We start from the raw sequence: 20,642 nt of genomic DNA on the forward strand, positions 1-20,642 counted from the left end.
AACAGTAATGGGCTTGCATCCTAGAGTATGATGAAGATGTATAGAGTATAATGAGATGGTGCATGGGAGTGTCCAGCCAGGGGCTGGCACATAGGAGGGCCTTGTGAACTCTCAGTGAGTGTGAGGACACATTCTCCACACAGCAGGCCACTGGCCAAGTGGCCTATGTGCTGTGGTCATCAGCAGGGTCAGCTAGTCCCAGCTGCTGAGAGATTGTGGTGAGCCTTGCGTTTTGTGCAGCAAAATTTCTTTCTTCAGAGGAATCAAGTGCAAATGAAGACATTTTGTGTTAGGACAGAAGTACCCATTTTTTGATCAGTAGGTGATTGAATTTAGAATTTTATGTAGAGTCGTCACTTGTGACATAAAACTTGGTGGGGTCAGTGAGGAAGACCAAGGATTCCAATGAAGTTTCTCTAGAGCAGTGGTCCCCAACCCCCGGGCTGCGGACCGGTACCGGTCCGTGGACTATTTGGTACCGGTCCACAGAGAAAGAATAAATAACTTACATTATTTCTGTTTTATTTATATTTAAGTCTGAATGATGTTTTATTTTTAAAAAATGACCAGATTCCCTCTATTACATCTGTCTAAGACTCACTCTTGATGCTTGTCCCAGTCACGTGATACATTTATCCGTCTCACCCTAAAGGCCGGTCCGTGAAAATATTTTCTGACATTAAACCGGTCTGTGGCCAAAAAAAGGTTGGGGACCATTGCTCTAGAAGACTCCAGACCCGGAGATGAGGCCAGGGGAGTTGGAGCCATTAGAATGGGTGGTGAGATGCCAGGGAAAGGGATACAAAAAGGACATCAGCTCATGGTCTAGGCTCCTGCGCACTAATGTTGGAAAGAAGGGGAGCTTGAAGTCTAATTTAGAAAGAAATGTACTGTATTTTTCACTCCATAAGATGCACCTGACCATAAGACACACCTAGGGTTTTTTTGTTTTTGTTTTTTTTGACAGAAACAGAGAGAGAGTCAGAGGGATTAACAGACAGGAAGGGAGAGAGATGAGAAGCATCAATTCTTCGTTGCGACACCTTAGTTGTTCATTGATTGCTTTCTCATGTGTGCCTTGACCGTGGGGCTACAGCAGACCAAGTAACCCCTTGCTCAAGCCAGCAACCTTGGGTCCAAACTTGAGCTTTGCTCAAACCCGATGAACCTGCACTCAAGCTGGCGACCTTGGAGTCTCAAACCTGGGACCTCCACATCCCCGTCCAACGCTGTATCCACTGTGCCACCACCTGGTCAGGCCGTACCTAGAGTTTTAAGGAGGAAGATAAGAAAAAAATATTCTGAACAAAATGGTGTGTTAAAATATTTAATAAAATACACCAAAATAATACTTCAACAATGTGAACTCAACAGCAGTATTAACAACCATTAGCAGTGTTATTAACAAATGAGAAGAGACTTTAATGATCAAATACTCTTCTAGTTGTCCAGGAACCCACAGCAGCTAAAAAAATGAACATTCTCTCCATAAGACGCACACGCATTTCCCCTCCACTTTGGGGGGAAAAAGTGTGTCTTGTGGAGTGAAAAATACAGTACATGCAAAAGCAAAAAGGAAGAAATAAGGATAACATACATTTTCCAAGGAAATATAGAATTTAAGGAAAAGAAAATGTTTGAAAGAGAGAAAAGAGAGAGGGCAGCTAATAACTAGGTGATGAGAAGTTTCGTATTTTCTTTTGGGTGGAATCAGCTGTTTTGCAAAATCTTTTGAAGACTGTTCTATCTTGGCTGTGTAATTTAGTCCAAGAAGCATTTCTTGAGGCCTCCTACATCCCAGTCACAAGGACATAGAGATGAAAGACCCAGTATCTCTGCCAGAGAAACTTACTACTGAGCAGAGAAAAAAATGACTATCACCCCACAAAAGAAGACAATACAGTATGATGAGAACAGTCTGGATGAAGAAGGCCCAGAGGAGGGGGTGACCGACTCAGGATGGGAGAAATGGAAAGGGCTCCTAAGGTCTTTACAAAGGGAAGCCATCTGATGGGGTTTTGGAGGATGAACAGGAGTTTGCTAGTGGACAGGAAGATGGGCTGGCCAGCCTCAGCAGGAGACGCATGTTTGCGGTTAGCAGGAGTTCAGTGTTGCTTACGATAATGATCACCACCAGGCCTTCGAGGCCGTCGGCGTGCTGCTTCGGCTGTCAGTGAAGGAGTCTAAGCAGAGAGGGCACACTCCTGCCCTCACATTTCAGGATAATCATATTGCCGCAGCGTGGGGGCTAGGTCAGAGCTGCTGAGTCTACAGGGAGAGGGGCCAGTTCAGAGAGCACTGGGAAGAGCTCAGGGAGGGAGCACTGGTCTCCTGAGCCACGGCAGTGGGCTGGAGTGGGAAGGCCTGGATTCAAGGCCTGCACAGAAGGGGCCGTGGACAGGACCTGGCTCCTGATTTTGACAGGGAGTGTGAGAGAATGAGTGCAGCTGGGGGCGCCTTCAGATTCAGTCTTAGGAGACAAAGGTTTATGAAAGGAGCAGAAGAGCGGAACACATTTGGCTTTGAAGCGTTGGATGTAAGAGACCCATTGAACAGCCTAGTGGAAGGGCCACCAGGCATCTGGCTTAGCAAGTGGCTCTGGGCTGAAATCAGATGATTAGCTGTGAACTTAGAGGTGGTGGGTGGTTAAAGCCCAGAGGAGCAGGTGGAACAAGAGAGAGTAGAGAGAGGGCAGGAACCTGAGAGACAGCACTCTCCAGGGAAGCGGAAGAGGAGGATCCTAAGTCACTGCTCAGAGAGAGCGTGCTCTGGGAACCAGGGAGAAGAGAGTCCGAGCAAGGAGGGGACACAAAGGTTCGGTGCTCAGAGAGGGCAGATGAGGACTGACAAGTGTCCACTGAGTTGTCAGTTGGTCGGTGCCTGGTGACGACTGCTGTGCGGTCAGATCGAAATTGGATTAAGGTGTGCAGGCTGACAGAACGTAGATGATTCTTCTCCGGAAACTTGGTTAAGAGGGAAGGAAGGAAACAAATTGGTAACTGGAGAAGGAGCCCGTTCAAGGGAAGGCCCTCCCCTCCAGGAGAGGTCCCAAGTCAGGCGCCGGGAAGCAGAGGGCACAGGCTCAGGCAGGGGCCCGCTACATGGAGGTGTGAGTAGGGCTCGTACTCAGCTGGACATCTTGGTATCCACTTGTCTGTTTTGGTCATTTTAGACCACGGGTCTCAAACTCGCAGCCCACTGAACAATTTTGTGCGGCCTGCAGACTAATCCACGAAGCAAACTTGTTTGGCGGGCCGCGAGTTTGAGACCCCTGTTTTAGACTTTATTTTCATGAGAGTGAAAGAAGACATTGAAGTTAAATGTCACGTCCATCTGGGCCAAGTTCTTATTATTCAGAGAAGTAAAATGAGGCTCGGAGAGAGGAGGGGACTGGTCCGAGCTCACTCAGGTGGCAGAGCCAAGCCTTACATGGAAATCCGGGGCCAGGGCTCTCTCAACTACCCCTAATTCTCGATATTCATCTCACTTTCCATCTGATTATCCCTCTTGCCAGCAAGGCTCCACATTACTCACCAACGCATCTCACACTTCCTGACCAGCCCCAGACAGTCTCACACTGTGCTGGTCCCATGCTTTCTCTGGGGCCTCACCAGTCCTTATATATCCTTGGTCCTGCCTGTTGCACAACTCCAGGGGGCGTCACTCACATCGTAATCTCTCTGAATGGTGCTCCTGCAGTTTTGCAATGTGGTGGCCCTGGGGCCTGTGCCCATCAAGGGCTTTGTGGAAATGCTCAATAGACTTCAGTGAGGAAGCCCTTCGGTCACTGGGCTAAGGGCATATTTTTAAACTTGGCAGAGTCATTTTCCCGTTGGAAAGTGAGCAGGCAGCTGATGAAACGGAATGCTCAGATGCCAGCACGAGAGCAGCCGGCATAAGAATGTTGATGGGGCTTAGGGGCGAGGAAATGAAGACTGTAAATCCTGGCGTGGACGGCCTGGCAGCCTTGACTTCTCTTTCTCCTCTCGCTCTCTTTTCTTCCTGTAGAGGAGTTTTCTTAGACACCATCCTTCCCCGTCGAGACGACAATGGCGTCAGGCCAACCATTGGCCAGCGTGTGCGGCTCAGTCAGGGAGACATAGCTCAAGCCAGGAAGCTGTACAAATGTCCAGGTAACTGAACCCCGGGGAGTCCCAGGGCCCCCAGAGTGCCCCCGGAGCACTACTCAGCTGCCCTTTGCAGTTCTCCTTGGCTGGGAAAACAACGTGGGGAACCTGAAGAGACGACCCCCCCCCCCCTCGGCAGCTGTGATTTCTGCTGTGCTGCTGTTCGGAGGTGTTAGATGGGCTAGGAAGCCCAGATGGTGAAGTGATTGTCGGCAGTGAAGCCGGCAGTAGGTCTTGGGGCCCATTTTCGCTGTGGGAAGCTGCAGAACTCTGGCAAAGCCGTAATGTTCAGAAGAGGAAGGAGGCATATAGAACGACAGTGCGCCCCGTAAGAGCAAAAGCACTCTCCTTTCTATGGAAGTAAAGGGTGTGTTTTGGAAAACTACTGACAAGGGTTTTGCAGGAAGATAAAGAATGAAGGAGAATGCTTTTGGAAGGGTGGGAGTCAGCTTCCCGAATCCTGGAAGGTGGAAGGAGGCTCAGAGCTGTAAATGAGGCCATTTCTGTGGTCTTGGGGCTCTTCCAGCCGTCCAGGGTGCTGGTCAGTGGTCACCAGTCTGCCATTAAAGTCTGGACAATACACTGGGGTCTGAACAGATGCTTGCTTCCCTGCTGGTTCAGAAGCTTGTTCCCCTTGAATTTGCCCTCTTTTTTTTTTTTTTTTTGCCTTTTGTCCCTTGACTTCAGCATCATCGCCATCCACTGTCCTGGGCGTGAGCTCATGTTGACCTCTTTAAGCTGTTGAACTTTAATGCAAAGCACTGGTTACAGCAGGCAAGTTTTTACCACCGATGGGACAGAATGCCTTTCAGTGGTTTGGGGCGAAAAAGAAAACTTCATTACCAACAGGTCCAGTAACCTTTTTCAAACCCCAGACCAAGCACAGGGTTTGATCATGGGACAGAAGATTTGAAATAGGGGCCATCTTAGAACATCTGGGCTATGACATCGCCCTATTTAGCACCATCCCAGGGCCTGCAGAGGGCCATGCAAGGCTCTGCTCCATCGTGAACCTCTAGGAAATGTGTTCTTCCAGCTATTAGTCATCTGGGGGCGCATTAGGGCCGCAATACAGGACACACATATCATGTAACCTTGCTAAATTGAAAGAGAAACTTTATAGCATTCCCTGGGAAATGCCATCGCATTTATTTAGTTATAATGTATATGCCTCTTACTTCCCAAAAGGATTCGGGGCAGCTGGTCAATACCATGGAGCCATTCAGTAACATATCTGCTCCTGCAGAATGTTGATGATTATTCTGAAATAATTTCCATGGAACCCTCGGGGGTGTTGACTGCCAGGCATAATCCCCATGATGCCTGGCAGTTGTTGGTAACATGATATCGAAGTGCTGATACCCAGGATTTCCTGAGGCCGAGGATGGGCCGCTCTCCAGCTACCCCTTCCTGCAGCTCCGAAGACTGCAGCTCCCAGGAGTTGCAAGTAGTAGCCGAAAGTGAGCCTAGTGGCCAGGCAGAGTTTGAATTGCACTCAGGAAAAATGTGCATAAAGGGGCTTCTCTCCCAGTTTGGGGGTGGCCCCTTAAGAGGATGGGCCCCTGCAACCCAGTGTCTTTGGGGTCCGCATCCCTGGGAGGCAGGAGAATGTGGAACCTGCAGCTTCCAAGCTTCCTCATACAGGCATGAGGACAAATTAGGGAAATATTTTTCACATACATAGGGACTAGGTCATGACCCGGCAACTCAAACATCCAAGGCTGGGACCGCCTCTTGTAGAGTATTTCCGCTTCCTGTACCTCTGGTCATTTGTCTCTATTTTCTTGCTATTTTTGGTAGCTCCTTCAAAGGTGAGTAGCAGGAAAAGAAGAGGCAAGAGTCAAACTAAAAGCTGACACGAGTTTCAAAGCGTTTTTTTTTCTCTCTGCGTGCGCTTTCATATTCTCTCTGCCACAGATATTGTTATCTGTCTTTGTAAGGCTGCTACAGGTGGAGAATTACCCTGTGCTGAGCATGGAGCTGATCCATTTCCATTCATGCAGATGATTTCATTAACCTTCTGGGCAGGCCCCACCCATTTAACAGATAAGAAAACTAAGGCCACCACCACACAGCCAGCCAGCCAGCTGAGAGCTGAGATTCAAACCCGGCTCTAGGCCATGCCCAATCCTGAGAGCCTCACAAGAATCGCTGAGTGTTCCTTTTTGGTGCCTAGGCCCTAGTTTCACTTTTATTAGCCAGGAAAACGTCAGTCTGGCTGGCCCACTTCTCGCCAATGTGTTCTGAAGACCGTGGCTGGTGACGGGGGTGTCTGCTCAGCAGCCCTGCACAGGGGCTCTTGGGGAGGGGGGTGCGTGTGCCTGAATCACAGTGTTGTTTCGCTTGTGCAGCGTGCGGGGAGACCCTGCAGGACACAACGGGAAACTTCTCTGCACCTGGATTTCCAAATGGCTACCCTTCTTACTCCCATTGCGTCTGGAGGATATCCGTCACTCCAGGGGAGAAGGTAGGTGTGAGAGCACTCCAGGAAGTGACGTGACGCTCTGAGTCGGGCGACGGGTGAGGAGTTATTATTAATTGGGGTAAGAGCAGCTGTTATGTCGTGGGCCCCCGCTTTGCGCCAGGCACTGTGCTAGCTTGCCCGATGTTATTTCCTCTGGACTTCTCAGCCAGCCTCCGTCATACAAATGGAAGCCTGTATACTAAATGTCCACACGAGTGATACATCAAGCTCACAGTTTGTGAAACAAAGTGGGTTCTATCCTCCTGCCTTGATAAACACACTGTCAGAAGGCCCTGGAAGGCAAGGCTCCAATGTAGAGTTTCAGGATGTCTCAGAGTACTGCTCTAGCAGGTGGCGATATGCGGAGAGCTGGCACCGACACACAGCTGGCCTCTCCTCTTCCCAGCCCGTCCCGTCTCCAGGGCCCCTCAGCCCACACTCGTGAGCACCCTCCTCTCTGACCTGGCACACGGCCATTGCCTGGCTGCGCCTCCAGCGGGAGTGGACTTCCCCGGGTGTGCGGGCAGCCCTCAGGAGATGGACCCAGAGCAAGTGTCCTTGCGTGCCCTAGAAGTGGGCTCAGGGCCTCTGGAGGACTTCAGGGAATCCCAGGGTTCTGGGCTCCTGGCGTGAGGTCTAGAAGCTGGACCAGCTCTGGGTGGGCACACGTGTCTGGCCCTGAGAGTTTCATGACTCTTGATGGCTAAGTCAAGGACAGGGGCCCTCTTTTGCCCTTGTCTGAGGGGCCTGTGTTCTCGACCTTGCTGAACATGCCTTTCCTTAGATTCATCATATGGACCAGGAAGCTGAGGCTGAGGCTGAGGCTCAGGGATTTTGTAAATTGCCCAAGTTCACAGTAAGATATAGAACGGAAAGCTGAGGATTCTGCATTTCGAAACTTAGGTTTCCTCCACTACACCTCTCTACAATTCCAGGGGATTGTCAGCTTGTCTCCAAATAGATGCAGCCATCTTTGAAATGTTTGCTCTGTCCCTTGGGTCTAGCTCCCTACAGTCATACCTGTTGTTGCTTGTCTCACAAAGCATGACACTGGTTGATTTGGCTGACCCCTCTAGTGTCATGGAGGACAGAGACTGTTCTCCTCCAGGTCCTCAGCACCCAACGTAGCCCATGGCACAGGGTCGCAAAGTAAGTCTTTGTTAAATGCGCACGAGTGGCCAAGTGAAAAACCTGCAACTAGGGGTGCAGTGGGAGGTGCTGGAATTTTTTCAGATGCCCACAGTCAACTTACAAGTATTCCTAATTCATAACTTTAAAGAATGTTCATTTCGATGCCAACATAAACAGTGTGTGAGAACCAGAGAGAATAACGGCTAGGAACCACCGGGAGTCTTTTCTATGGGCTGGGTACTATCCTTAGCATATCATGTGGATTCTCTTATTTAATCCTTACAACAGCTTCATGTGATCGGTGCCATGACCACATGCATTTTGCAGGTAAGGAAAGGGACTTGTCCAAGGCTACTCGGTTTGTTGCAGATTTGGGATTTGAGCCCAGGCACTTTGACTCCAAGAGCCTGGATGCTTAATCGTTATCCTGTACTATTCCACAAAAGGACAGGCTAATAGATATTTGAACATGCATTCGTGCGTGCGCACGTGCGCGCACACACACACGGACATCACCCATATTCACACACCCTTGCTCTGGCTCTAAACATTTATGACACTGTGGTTGTCATCTTGAGCCTGAGAGACTCAAGACATGACCACCTCGGTGGATGTGCCATCCCTGTGCCCACAGGGGATGGCAGCGGGAGGGAGGCTGGAAAGAGGAGGAGCAAGAGGAAAGGGTCTGGTAATACCCACATGGTTGAATTGTCCTGCGCAGCAAAAGATCTGTGATATGTTTAAACTGTGTAATATTTCACCCAGCCTTAATTGCTAACTGGGGGCAGGGAGAATGCGTATCATTGAAATTCCTGCGCCAATTATTTCAATTTCTGCTTCACCCAGCCTTCCCCAGAGCTGTTAGTAATTAGCAAACTTGATTGATTTGCGTTATCACCTCCTGTTCATCACCTCTTCCCCTATGGTCTTTATGGCTCACTAACATACTTAAAATAATTAGCCTGAATAATTATCCCATTCATTCAGATCATGAATGTGTTACCAAGGAACTTGTACTAACATTTCCTTTCTGAAATTTTAAAAAACAAAGGCTAGAGAATTATACTGCAGCCAGCTAGCAAGCATTCCTGAGCCAGTCCGCCTAAATACGAACACTGACGGCTATGCTAAGGGAGTTGAAGGTTCAATTTCTGTCTAAATTTAGGAGGCTCAGAGTTTAGCTAGGATCCCCTGGGGAGTCTGATTGAATTGAAGGAGGGGCATTTGCTTTGCTCCAATATTTTTTTAAGCTTCCAAGGAGATCCTAATGTGCAGGTAGGGCTGAGAACAACTGGTCTAGTTTGAAAGAAGAGTGACATGTCACACACACACACACACACACACACACACACACACACACACACTACAGCACAGGAGAAGAGCTGGCCTGTCATTTTCTGGTACCGACTCTTCGTTTCCTAGGGGACCTTAAGGCTTTGTGGAAGAAGGTGCCCCTTGTCCTGAGACTGGAACATTGGGGGGGATGGTCTCATGGGAAGGGGTGGGCACTCTTAACACCAGTCAAGATGGCAGGCGGTGCAGAGCATACAGCGTGTCCGGTTTGTGTACACTAAGTGTGCTCTTAGTGTGGCTTGATTTTTTTAATTTCCATTTATCGAGTGGCTCTTATGTGCCAGGCATAGCACTGTACACTTTCTATACAGTTTCTTGTGCATTACCCTGCCCAACCCAGTGGTGTGCATGTTATTTCATAGATGAGGAAGCTAAAGGTCCCAGAGCACAAGTATTTTCCCAAGATCCCAAAGCTAGTCAGTGAGGCCAAGAAGAAATCTAGATCTTCCTGACTCTAAAACCCCCTGCTCTGGAATCACTGTAAGAAAGAGAGAGGTGAGTTCCAAAGAGGGGAAAGACTGCATCTATCCAGAGGCAATCAGAGAAGGACTCGGGGAGGGGGCGGGGCCCCTTGCTGGGCCTGGGCAGGGTTCCATTTGTGTGGATATATTAGGGCACACTGGGAGATAAGGTCACCGCCTAGGATGGGCGCAGGAAGCTCTGGGAGATAAGCAGTGAGTTTAATTTATGGGGGGGGGGTGCAAAGGAATCCACCGCAATCTTCTGAGCAGAGGGGGGGCTTTAGCAAACATGAAATAGAAGTGCAGGATGGGTCTAGAAGCTCCAGTGTGCAGAGTGGACAAGGACACAGCAGGGAGGAGGCCAGGAATCATCTCAGCAGGAGCGATGCAAGAAGAGCCGTTGAAGGGGTAGCAAGACTGGCTTGGAGCAAAGGGCACAGAGTCGCAGAGGGCGAGAGTCTGTCAGCATCAGGATAAACAGTAGAGGCACACGACACCAAGGTGTTGCATCTGAGTGATCGGGGCCAGGGTGTCACCTCCAGACAGAGAAGCTGGAAGGGAAGTGCTTTGTTTTGAGGTGGCCGCACAGCTCATGAGGAGTGGAGAGGACAAGAGTCAGAGAAAAGAGAGATAGTGGAGAGAGTGCAGGCTAGTGTGGCAGAACCAGAGAGGAGGGGTTCAAGGCAAAGGGGCCACGGAAACACAGACAAATACATAGCAGCCTTTTCTTTTTTATTTTATTTTATTCATTTTTAGAGAGGAGAGAGAGAAGGAGAGAGAGAGAGAGGAGAGAGAGACAGAGAAAGAGAAGGGGGGAGGAGCAGGAAGCATCAACTCCCATATGTGCCTTGACCAGGCAAGCCCAGGGTTTCGAACCGGCGACCTCAGCATTTCCAGGTCGACACTTTATCCACTGCGCCACCACAGGTCAGGCCCCATAGCAGCCTTTTCTATTTGGCCAACAGGATGCTGAAATGTTTGACCTGCAGCCCTCCCTCCAGCCCAAGGGTGTACTTGGAGGCCAGGGACCTGGGGCTGTTTGAATATAAATGAAAGGGGGACAGTAAAGATGCTAGAGAGGGTTGAACTGACTGAGAGAAAGGACCCCCAAGTGGGAAAAGGAATAGGGTCAGGGGTGCAGGGGCTAGTGCAGGGCTGCCTCTAGCAGAGGGACCCCGCAGAGCAAGAAGACCTGAGAAATGGTGGAGCAGGGACATGCTGAGCAGAGAGACCCTGGAGAGCTGGAGCTGGATGAACCACCGCTGCTCAGTGCAGGGGAAGGCCTGGGCTCTCTCTGTGCACGTGCACAGTGGGGCCTGCACGGGGTGGGGGTGGGGCGAAGGCAGAGGGGAAAACCCGAACTCAGTCCGGGCCGCCTGCCAGCAGAGCCCTGAGCTGGAAGGTTGCAGTGGAGACCAGGGCCAGCTCGTGAGGGCAGGCCTGTGCGCCACCTCCGCAGGTTCTCCCGGCCCTCTCCCCGGGGTGGCCTGTGCGCCACCTCCGCAGGTTCTCCCAGCCCCTCCCCGGGCAGGCCTGTGCGCCACCTCCGCAGGTTCTCCCGGCCCCTCCCCGGGCAGGCCCGTGCGCCACCTCCGCAGGTTCTCCCGGCCCCTCCCCGGGGTGGCCTGTGCGCCACCTCCGCAGGTTCTCCCGGCCCCTCCCCGGGCAGGCCCGTGCGCCACCTCCGCAGGTTCTCCCGGCCCCTCCCCGGGCAGGCCCGTGCGCCACCTCCGCAGGTTCTCCCGGCCCCTCCCCGGGCAGGCCCGTGCGCCACCTCCGCAGGTTCTCCCGGCCCCTCCCCAGGGTGGCCTGTGCGCCACCTCCGCAGGTTCTCCCGGCCCCTCCCCAGGGTGGCCTGTGCGCCACCTCCGCAGGTTCTCCCAGCCCCCTCCCCAGGGTGGCCTGTGCGCCACCTCCGCAGGTTCTCCCAGCCCCTCCCCGGGGTGGCCTGTGCGCCACCTCCGCAGGTTCTCCCAGCCCCTCCCCGGGGTGGCCTGTGTGCCACCTCCGCAGGTTCTCCCGGCCCCCTCCCCGGGGTGGCCTGTGCGCCACCTCCGCAGGTTCTCCCAGCCCCTCCCCGGGGTGGCCTGTGCGCCACCTCCGCAGGTTCTCCCGGCCCCCTCCCCGGGGTGGCCTGTGTGCCACCTCCGCAGGTTCTCCCAGCCCCTCCCCGGGGTGGCCTGTGTGCCACCTCCGCAGGTTCTCCCAGCCCCTCCCCGGGGTGGCCTGTGTGCCACCTCCGCAGGTTCTCCCAGCCCCTCCCCGGGCAGGCCTGTGCGCCACCTCCGCAGGTTCTCCCGGCCCCTCCCCGGGCAGGCCTGTGCGCCACCTCCGCAGGTTCTCCCGGCCCCTCCCCGGGCAGGCCTGTGCGCCACCTCCGCAGGTTCTCCCGGCCCCTCCCCGGGCAGGCCTGTGCGCCACCTCCGCAGGTTCTCCCAGCCCCTCCCCGGGCAGGCCTGTGCGCCACCTCCGCAGGTTCTCCCGGCCCCTCCCCGGGGTGGCCTGTGTGCCACCTCCGCAGGTTCTCCCGGCCCCCTCCCCGGGGTGGCCTGTGTGCCACCTCCGCAGGTTCTCCCGGCCCCTCCCCGGGCAGGCCTGTGTGCCACCTCCGCAGGTTCTCCCGGCCCCTCCCCGGGGTGGCCTGTGTGCCACCTCCGCAGGTTCTCCCGGCCCCTCCCCGGGGTGGCCTGTGCGCCACCTCCGCAGGTTCTCCCAGCCCCCTCCCCAGGGTGGCCTGTGCGCCACCTCCGCAGGTTCTCCCGGCCCCTCCCCGGGCAGGCCTGTGCGCCACCCCCGCAGGTTCTCCCAGCCCCTCCCCGGGGTGGCCTGTGTGCCACCTCCACAGGTTCTCCCGGCCCCTCCCCGGGGTGGCCTGTGTGCCACCTCCGCAGGTTCTCCCGGCCCCTCCCCGGGCAGGCCTGTGTGCCACCTCCGCAGGTTCTCCCAGCCCCTCCCCGGGGTGGCGACAAGCATATCCACCAATGGCCTCAGGATGTCCAGAAGAACCGAAACCTTCCTTTCTAGCCCAGCAGATCCCCCACCTCCCCAGCCTTCGCTTCTTCTCCGTCCCCCTTCCGTCTCCTCACTGCAGACACACACATAGTGAATGAGGCTCGGCCACAGTCCAGTTCCCCAGACATGCACTTGCCTTGGGTCATCTAAGTCCCTCTCACCAAAATGCTTCCGCCCTACATCTCTGCCCGCTGGACCCCTGTTCCTCTTAGCGTAAATGCCGCCTCCTCAGAGAAGCCTGCTCCAGTGTCGCCGGGCAGAATTCAGTTCTCTCTCCTTGGGGCTCCTCAACACCCTGTCTGTTTCTCTTTTCAGCATTTATTCCTCACAGTTCTAATGGTTTTTAACACATCTGCCCTTCCCTCTTTATCTGAGCTCCCTAAAGGCAAGAACCCTGACTTTCTGATATTTCTACCTCCATACGTCAGCACAGGCTGACACATAGTAGGTGCTCAACACGTAATGGTGGAATGAATGAATGAATGAGCAAATGAACAAGCTGTAGGAAGGCTATTAAACACACCGCACCTCAGAAGAGTGAGGTCATGGCCTAGGGGACATTGATCACCGAGGTGCTCAGATGCACTCGGGGTAACCCCAGACTGTTTAGAATGATTGATGATGTTATAAGATCTTTCTGTATCTCTGAACTTCATTGACCCCTTACCTCCTTCCAAACCCCCAGGCGCAGTGCATCCTGGCCCTTCTTTAATGTATCTTGCTTTTCTGTAAACCACCTAGTGACTTCAAAAGCTCAAGTTATTCCCCAGACGGAACCAAAGGACCATCTCCTCTGTTTACCCCCCATCCTGCTTAAGGTTTATTATTTAATGTCGTGAGGTTTCCTGTGAGTGTGTTTTTGAGAGGACACTCCTACTGTGGTCTGAGAGTTCTGTATGCTAACGGGTAACGTGAGAACACCGGTATGCGAGACAAGTCTTTCCAAACTCTTCGCACTTTGTTGCCAAAACTTACTTTACGGTAACTCTTTTACAGATCGTCTTAAACTTCACATCCATGGATTTGTTTAAAAGCCGCCTGTGCTGGTACGACTACGTGGAGGTCCGGGATGGTTATTGGAGAAAAGCCCCCCTGTTGGGTGAGTTGACTTAAGAAAGCCTTGAGAGAGGAGCGATGTGATGTTCTGTGTGGTGCTGTTAATGTTTAGAAGGGTCCATCCAGACGCCAGTCACAGGAAGCTCTCAAGGGTCTGTGTCATTGTAAAACTTTGAACATTCCATTTGGCCACACATGTTAAAAGCTTTTAAAACTGTGAATACCCTTTGACCCAGCAATTCCACTTCTTGGAATTTATCCTGGAGAACTAATTAAGGAAGTGTGCAAAGCTCTGGCTACAGGGATGTTCACTGAAGCAGGAAGAATTGAAAACAATTTAAATGTTCAACAGTAGGGGTTAGCTGAATAAATTATGATAAATAGTGTCAATGGAAAACCATCCAGCCATTAAAAATACAGTTGGAGGTGACTCTTTATTGATACAGAACGGTGTTCATCGTTCATTGTTACACAAAAATGGTGTGACAAAAGAGGATGTGTAGTGGGATTCCGTTCCGACAAAAATATACTTCTACGCCGATTATGCAGGCACTGCAAATTCAGATGCCTTCAGAAATAAGGTGAAAATGAATAAGATGGGGTCGGTATGATAAGGCCGGAGTGGAAGGGAGCGTGGCAAACTGAACAGTGGATATCCTGACCAAAATTACTTCCATCATTGTGTGGGCTGAAGGCAGCTGGAAGAAACCATTCTGTGATCCACAATATGGATATCAAGTAGAATTATAAATATAAATAAATTAGACACGCTGGTTATTTCAGAATGATGGAGTATTTTTAAAAGGTATTGTTGTTCCTGGTTTATCTCTATTTTCTCATTTTTCTTTGATGAGCATGTATTATTTTGGGGTGATAGTGCATGAACTCATGCGTGAAAAGGCAGCCTGTACCTCTGAGTGAGAAGCAGTGGACAGGTGCCATAAAGAAAAAGCTCAGCTCACTCAGTATTGGCCACCAGACGAGAGCTCTCTCATGGGTGACCAGGGAAGGTTAACGTCATGATGATGGCTTTGGTGCCCGGGGAGTGGGCATGCAAACTTTTGCAGGAATGGCAGCCATGGAGGAGACAGAGAGGCAGACTTACAAGCAGCCAGGTGGAAGGATCTCAGCTGAGAGGGGCTGTGCTCGTTTTGAGAGTGGTTTGTAGGATAGGCTTCTGGTCTGTAAGTTTGAGCTCTTGGTGAGACCTTGGTCCTCGGCACCCGTTTATGTGGGCAGAAGAGCCGCCTTGTTGGGCTGTGAGTGGCCTGGGTGGGAGCTGCTGTGGGGACAGTGGACTGAAAATGGAGGCAGGAAAGAAGGACGAGAACCACGTGGGGAGTTTCATGGCCAGGCCGAGCCCGACTCAATGTCAGATTCTGGAGTAGGTCAGAAGGGACTGGGACAGAGACTCCGGCTGGACCCAAGGGGGGCTTCCAAATGACCAAGAAGTCTCAGCCCTCAGGACTAGCAAACAAGCTCCCTCTCCCAGAGGGCCATGAGCTTAAATTATTACAGGTACAACCAGGTAGGAACTTGTGTCCAAGGGCGTTCTAGAAAAGAGCCAAGCGGGCTCTCAGTGGGAGTACCAGGTTACTACCACAAGGAATCAGGTAGTTAGCAGTCCAGCTAAGTGAGCCGAGAAAGTGATCCCCAGGCCAAGCATGGACAGAGTGTGTGTATCCTGGGCAAATGGCTTGTGCCACCTGATGGCAGGTCGGAGGCTGTATGCCCAGGATCTCTGCTTCCTGTCTGATATGAGCAGACCTGATGTGCACTAGCAGCCAGAGGGAGGCGTGGCTCTCCAGTGGCACTGACTGGGTGAGGCAGAATGGCAGAGGGCCGCCTTCCTGGTAGCAGAGGTTCCCAAACAAGCTGAACAGCAGCCCAGCTGGAAGATGGCTGTGTGCAGATTCCGGGGAGCCTGCGGAATCGGAGTCCCTACGAACCAGGTCAGGGAATGATCTCACTTCCCTACAAATGTACGTACAGGTGAGCTCGTTTGGTACCAGGTGCCCAGAAAGGGGACTGACTGCACGGGTGCTCATTCAACTCCAGGGGGTGGTTACCTCGGAGGGAGGAAGCACGGAGGTGGTGGGCAGCTTCGTGGCTTGCTACGTATACTCCTGGATGGTTTGAATCTTTCACAAGAGTGAATTTGGTATTAGCTAATAATTAAAATAATAAAAAGGGGAGTTGCTTGAGAACATGGCATCACAGACCCCTCTGCTTGGCAGGGACCTTAGAGCCTCTGATCCCACACTTGCACAGGAAAGCGGTGCTCCCAGTGTGGACCCACTCGCTAAGGCCGCAGAGCCCGCTGACGGCTGCGCTCAGACCAGACCTTGGGTGCCTGGTGGTGGGGAGAGGCTAAATCTGAGAAGGGTCTCCCCTAGGATGGCCAGATAAAATACACGATTCATTGTTTATCTGAAATTCAAATCTAACTGGGCTTCCTGTATTTTTGTTTGATAAATCTGGCAACCCTATCCTCCCCCAGGAACGTGATAGACTTAAAGGGCTCAGGAGGAGGAAGCTCCCTGTTACTGAAGTTCCCCCAGAGAGGGCCCAGGCACGCTCCTGAGAATGGGCAAGGGCGGAGGGATTTCCGGTCACTCCCTTTTCTTGAAGCAAGAATTTTCTCTCTAGGGCTCCTGGCCTCTCTAGCTGCACTCATGAACTAGATGAGGCTTTTGCTTTTTGTTGTTGGTGGTGATGGTTGGTTTGGTTTGAGTTTTTATTTCCTTTCTTGGCTTATATTTTACACACTTTTGCAGTGTGTGTGTGTGTGTGTACGCGCGCGGGCGCGCGCACTTGCACATACGCGATGCAACCAAGACGTGGCCTGGCGCCTGCAACCATTCTTCGTTCACAGGAATCCTCCTTTGCCAACTATTTGGCCCGCTCTGATGTTTCCAAATGCAGTTGTTAGTGAACTTTTGTGTTTGGAACAAGTGCATTGTGTGGGCCGAACTGGTCCCTGGGAGGGGTCAGTGCCATGAAATCTGCCGGGAGGAGGCAGGTCAATGCCCCTTTGGCAGGAGGGAGAGCGGATTAGGGCGAATTGTGAAAGTATGCATCTTGCTCTGAAAAACTGTGCATTGCATATTTTCCCAGGGCAGTGTGTGAAAATCCAGGCATAATGGGCGCATAACTTTTTATGAATGAACCCTTTATGACTCCCCATGGAGCCTACTTGTAGTGCCCTCATCTGCATTTCCTCCCTTGATATCCTTATTAAACTCCTCCTCCAAAGCCAGGAACCAATTTCAGTTTAGGAATTTGACACCTTTTCTCTAGTCCGATTTTTCTCCAACCTGTTAAATCTCCTTGGAAGGAGGCTGTTTGGGACCTGGGTTTTCCTAGCGTGATTAAAGGGAATGTAAGTAGATTGAGAACATTTCACGGCTGGTTAAAGATATCAAATTGGTTTTTCAGTTTCAGGGGTCACTTATGAGATTGCACCTGAAGGGGGAGGAAGGTGGCTGCAGAGAGAACTCATCCAGTAATCTGAAATACTGTCCTGTTAATTGGATTCCCCTCCCTTCTTTCTGCTGGAGGAGTGACAATGTGCTTTTGTATGCAGAGCTGTCCTTGAGTATTCTCGGCTACCACACTGCACTGCGCACAAAAGCCCTTTCTCTCTCTTTCCCTGAAGTGGGGAGGGAAGTTCAGAAAGGCCAAGCTGGCCAATCAGTGTCGTGTGGCCCCACTGCTGGGGCTCCCTGGGCAGAGGAGCCTCCCAAAGGAGCAGAAATGAGTCCAACAGCGCCAAGCCTGGCATTGCCAGACTTGCTTTATGGTTGAGACTTTGATCTTCATTCCTGTGTTTCCCAACAAGGAAGTGGGAATGATGTTTACATTCTCAGAGCAGATTTGATGTCTATTGATTCAAAAATGTCCAAGTGTTCAGAATTGTACCTTAAACCATGAAGTTCTTTTTGATGGTGGTGGTGGTGACGGGGATGAAGGTGACACTGGTGATGAAAGTCAAGATCTCAGACTGCCAAGGTTCAAACCTGCATTCACTTACAACTTTGGGTGTAACTCAACTCAGTTCTCCAACCCTCAGTTTTCTCATAAATGAGATTCACTGTAGTACGTAGTTCAGGCTATAGAGGTGATGCAATTAGGCAATCCACATAAAGTGCTCAGCACAGTGTCTGGTATGAACATGCTCAACACAAAAAGGGGCTTTTATTAGTAACATTACAGTGAAGATGAGAGTGGTGAGACCTCAGTCCAGGGACAATGTAAAGCAGCGGTTCTCAACCTGTGGGTCGCGACCCCGGCGGGGGTCGAACGACCAAAACACAGGGGTCGCCTAAAGCCAAATTTCCGATGGCTTTAGGCGACCCCTGTGTTTTGGTCGTTCGACCCCCGCCGGGGTCGCGACCCACAGGTTGAGAACCGCTGATGTAAAGGATTCTAGTTATGGATTACAAAGTGATTGGGGGCGTGGTGTTACTTAGAAATGATTTGTAATGAGTCCAGCTCTGCCGAGGCATTAAAATACACATAATCTGGAACTTCTTCACTGAGCGGAGAAGGCTTGTTCCTGGGGCCCTGCAGGAGGCAGGTTAGTACATCCCGGCCGGGTTCTTAGGCAGCTAGACAGTGGCAAACCCTTTCTCTCTCGACTGTGACAGCTGGGTATTTTTTTTGTTTGTTTGTTTTTAATAATTTTATTTTTTTAATGGGGTGACATCAATAAATCAGGATACATATATTCAAAGAAAACATGTCCAGGTTATCTTGTTGTTCAATTATGTTGCATACCCATCACCCGAAGTCAGATTGTCCTCTGTCACCTTCTATCTAGTTTTCTTTGTGCCCCTCCCCCTTCCCCTTTCCTTCTCCCTCTCCCCCCTCCCCCCCGTAACCACCACACTCTTATCAATGTCTCTTCGTCTCACTTTTATGTCCCACTTACGTATGGAATAATGCAGTTCCTGGTTTTTTCTGATTTACTTATTTCACTCTGTATAATGTTATCAAGATCCCGCCATTTTGCTGTAAATGATCCGATGTCATCATTTCTTATGGCTGAGTAGTATTCCATAGTGTATATGTGCCACATCTTCTTTATCCAGTCATCTGTTGACGGGCTTTTTGGTTGTTTCCATGTCCTGGCCACTGTGAACAGTGCTGCAATGAACCTGGGGCTGCATGTGTCTTTACGTATCAATGCTTCTGAGTTTTTGGGGTATATACCCAGTAGAGGGATTGCTGGTCATAAGGTAGTTCCATTTTCAGTTTTTTGAGGAACCACCATACTTTCTTCCATAATGGTTGTTCTACGTCGACAGCTGGGGTTTTTAACAGGAGAACTTGGACTCGACACTTGGGCTAGGCTTAGGAAGGAATTCCTTGTGAACCAGCGTTGCCCACTGAGGTTCGGCAGCTTCGTCTCCTCACCAGTAAGCAATACTTCCCCACGCTTGCGTGTTCATTTCCAAGAACTAATTGACGCGAATCGGCCATGCCAGAGGAACCATTATTGAAAATTTATAGGCTTCTCATGGATTTTTTCTTGCCGAATTCTTGGCAGAATTTCAGCTCATCTTGCTTAATATTAAGCTCACCAAATCTAAACGGCTGCAGGTGGCCAGAAATCGGAAGGAGGCAGAGAGAGGGAGATCAGCAGCCTCTAACCCCATGTCTCCCCACGGATGTAACCACAGTTGGCCACTGGGAAGATTCCTCCCCCATCCGTACTCCCCCATTTATCAGAAAGGCAAGGCAGAGCTACAGCTTCAGGGAGTTGATTCAGTTCTTAACATGGTGCTGGCGCTAACAGAGTGTTCACTAAATGTGGACTTCAAAAATATTGAATATATATTAGCCCTGGCTGGTTGGCTCAGTGGTAGAGCGTCGGCCTGGTGTGCAGAAGTCCCGGGTTTGATTCCCGGCCAGGGCACACAGGAGAAGCGCCCATTTGCTTCTCCACCCCTCCCCCCTCCTTCCTCTCTGTCTCTCTCTTCCCCTCCCGCAGCCGAGGCTCCATTGGAGCGGAGATGGCCAGGGCGCTGGGGATGGCTCCTTGGCCTCTGCCCCAGGCGCTAGAGTGGCTCTGGTCGAGGCAGAGCGATGCCCCGGAGGGGCAGAGCATCGCCCCCTGGTGGGCAGAGCGTCGCCACCTGGTGGGCATGCCGGGTGGATCCCTGTCGGGCGCATGCGGGAGTCTGTCTGACTGTCTCTCCCCGTTTCCAGCTTCAGAGAAATACAAAAAAAAAAATAAATATATATATATATATATATAGAGAGAGAGAGAGAGAGAGAGAGAGAGAGAAAGAGAGAGAGAGAGAGAGAGAGAGAGACACACACACACACAATTCACATGCCATGTAACTCACCATCTGAAGTGTGCACATGAATGGTTTTTAGCATGCCCAGAATTATGTAGCCTTCACCACAATCAATTTGAGAACATTTTCCATCACCTCAGAAAGGAAAACCATACCCACTAAGTGTTACTTGCCTGCCCCCCAATGTTAAATGGATTTTCTGAGGGACCCGCACAATTGGTACTTGTCAGAACCATGACTTCGAGTCCAAAGAGGCCTTGACGGGACTGTGTTAAGACTTGGTTAGTATGACACAGCTGTCTTCCCCCTGCCCCATCCTGTCCGTGCCCCGCTGCTGTCTTATGTGGCATTAGGAATGATGTGGGCGCAGGTGACCATGCACCGGAAAGTGTGGCCTGCTCTCGTTTCCTCTGTAGAGGGTCCAAATTTCAGACTTGAACCCAAGCATCCAAGAGATCCACATTCATTTATAATTTTCAATAACAAAAGTTAAAAAACAATTACAAGCTCCTTTCCATCAGGTAGTGGGAACTTCCTTTCCATGTGTGTTTCCCTCCCCTGGCGTAAGGGTGCCCACAGGGGATGGACTTTGTGTCGGGGCGAGGAAGCAGAGGAGGCCTTCCTATCGCCATGCTCGCCGGCACGCCAGATGTCCTCATTCCTGTCTGCTCTTTAGCCATCTTTCCATCTGAGTGGCAGCTGTGTCTCCTCCTTGTCTCAACTCGAGGCC

At 51.4% G+C, this 20,642-nt stretch overlaps 1 protein-coding gene across 1 annotated transcript in view; it reads left to right on the plus strand.

Annotated features, from left to right (window-relative positions):
* Positions 1-20,642, plus strand: part of TLL2 (tolloid like 2) — a 146,174-nt gene that overhangs the window by 96,957 nt on the left and 28,575 nt on the right. Inside the window, exons 8-10 of the mRNA XM_066355432.1 lie at positions 4,009-4,133; positions 6,479-6,594; positions 13,545-13,647. Of these exons, the coding sequence (XP_066211529.1) occupies positions 4,009-4,133; positions 6,479-6,594; positions 13,545-13,647 (344 nt within the window). The remainder of the gene's footprint in view (positions 1-4,008; positions 4,134-6,478; positions 6,595-13,544; positions 13,648-20,642) is intronic.

This window comes from Saccopteryx leptura, chromosome 13, assembly GCF_036850995.1.
Source record: "Saccopteryx leptura isolate mSacLep1 chromosome 13, mSacLep1_pri_phased_curated, whole genome shotgun sequence".
NCBI classification, from domain to species: Eukaryota; Metazoa; Chordata; class Mammalia; order Chiroptera; family Emballonuridae; genus Saccopteryx; species Saccopteryx leptura.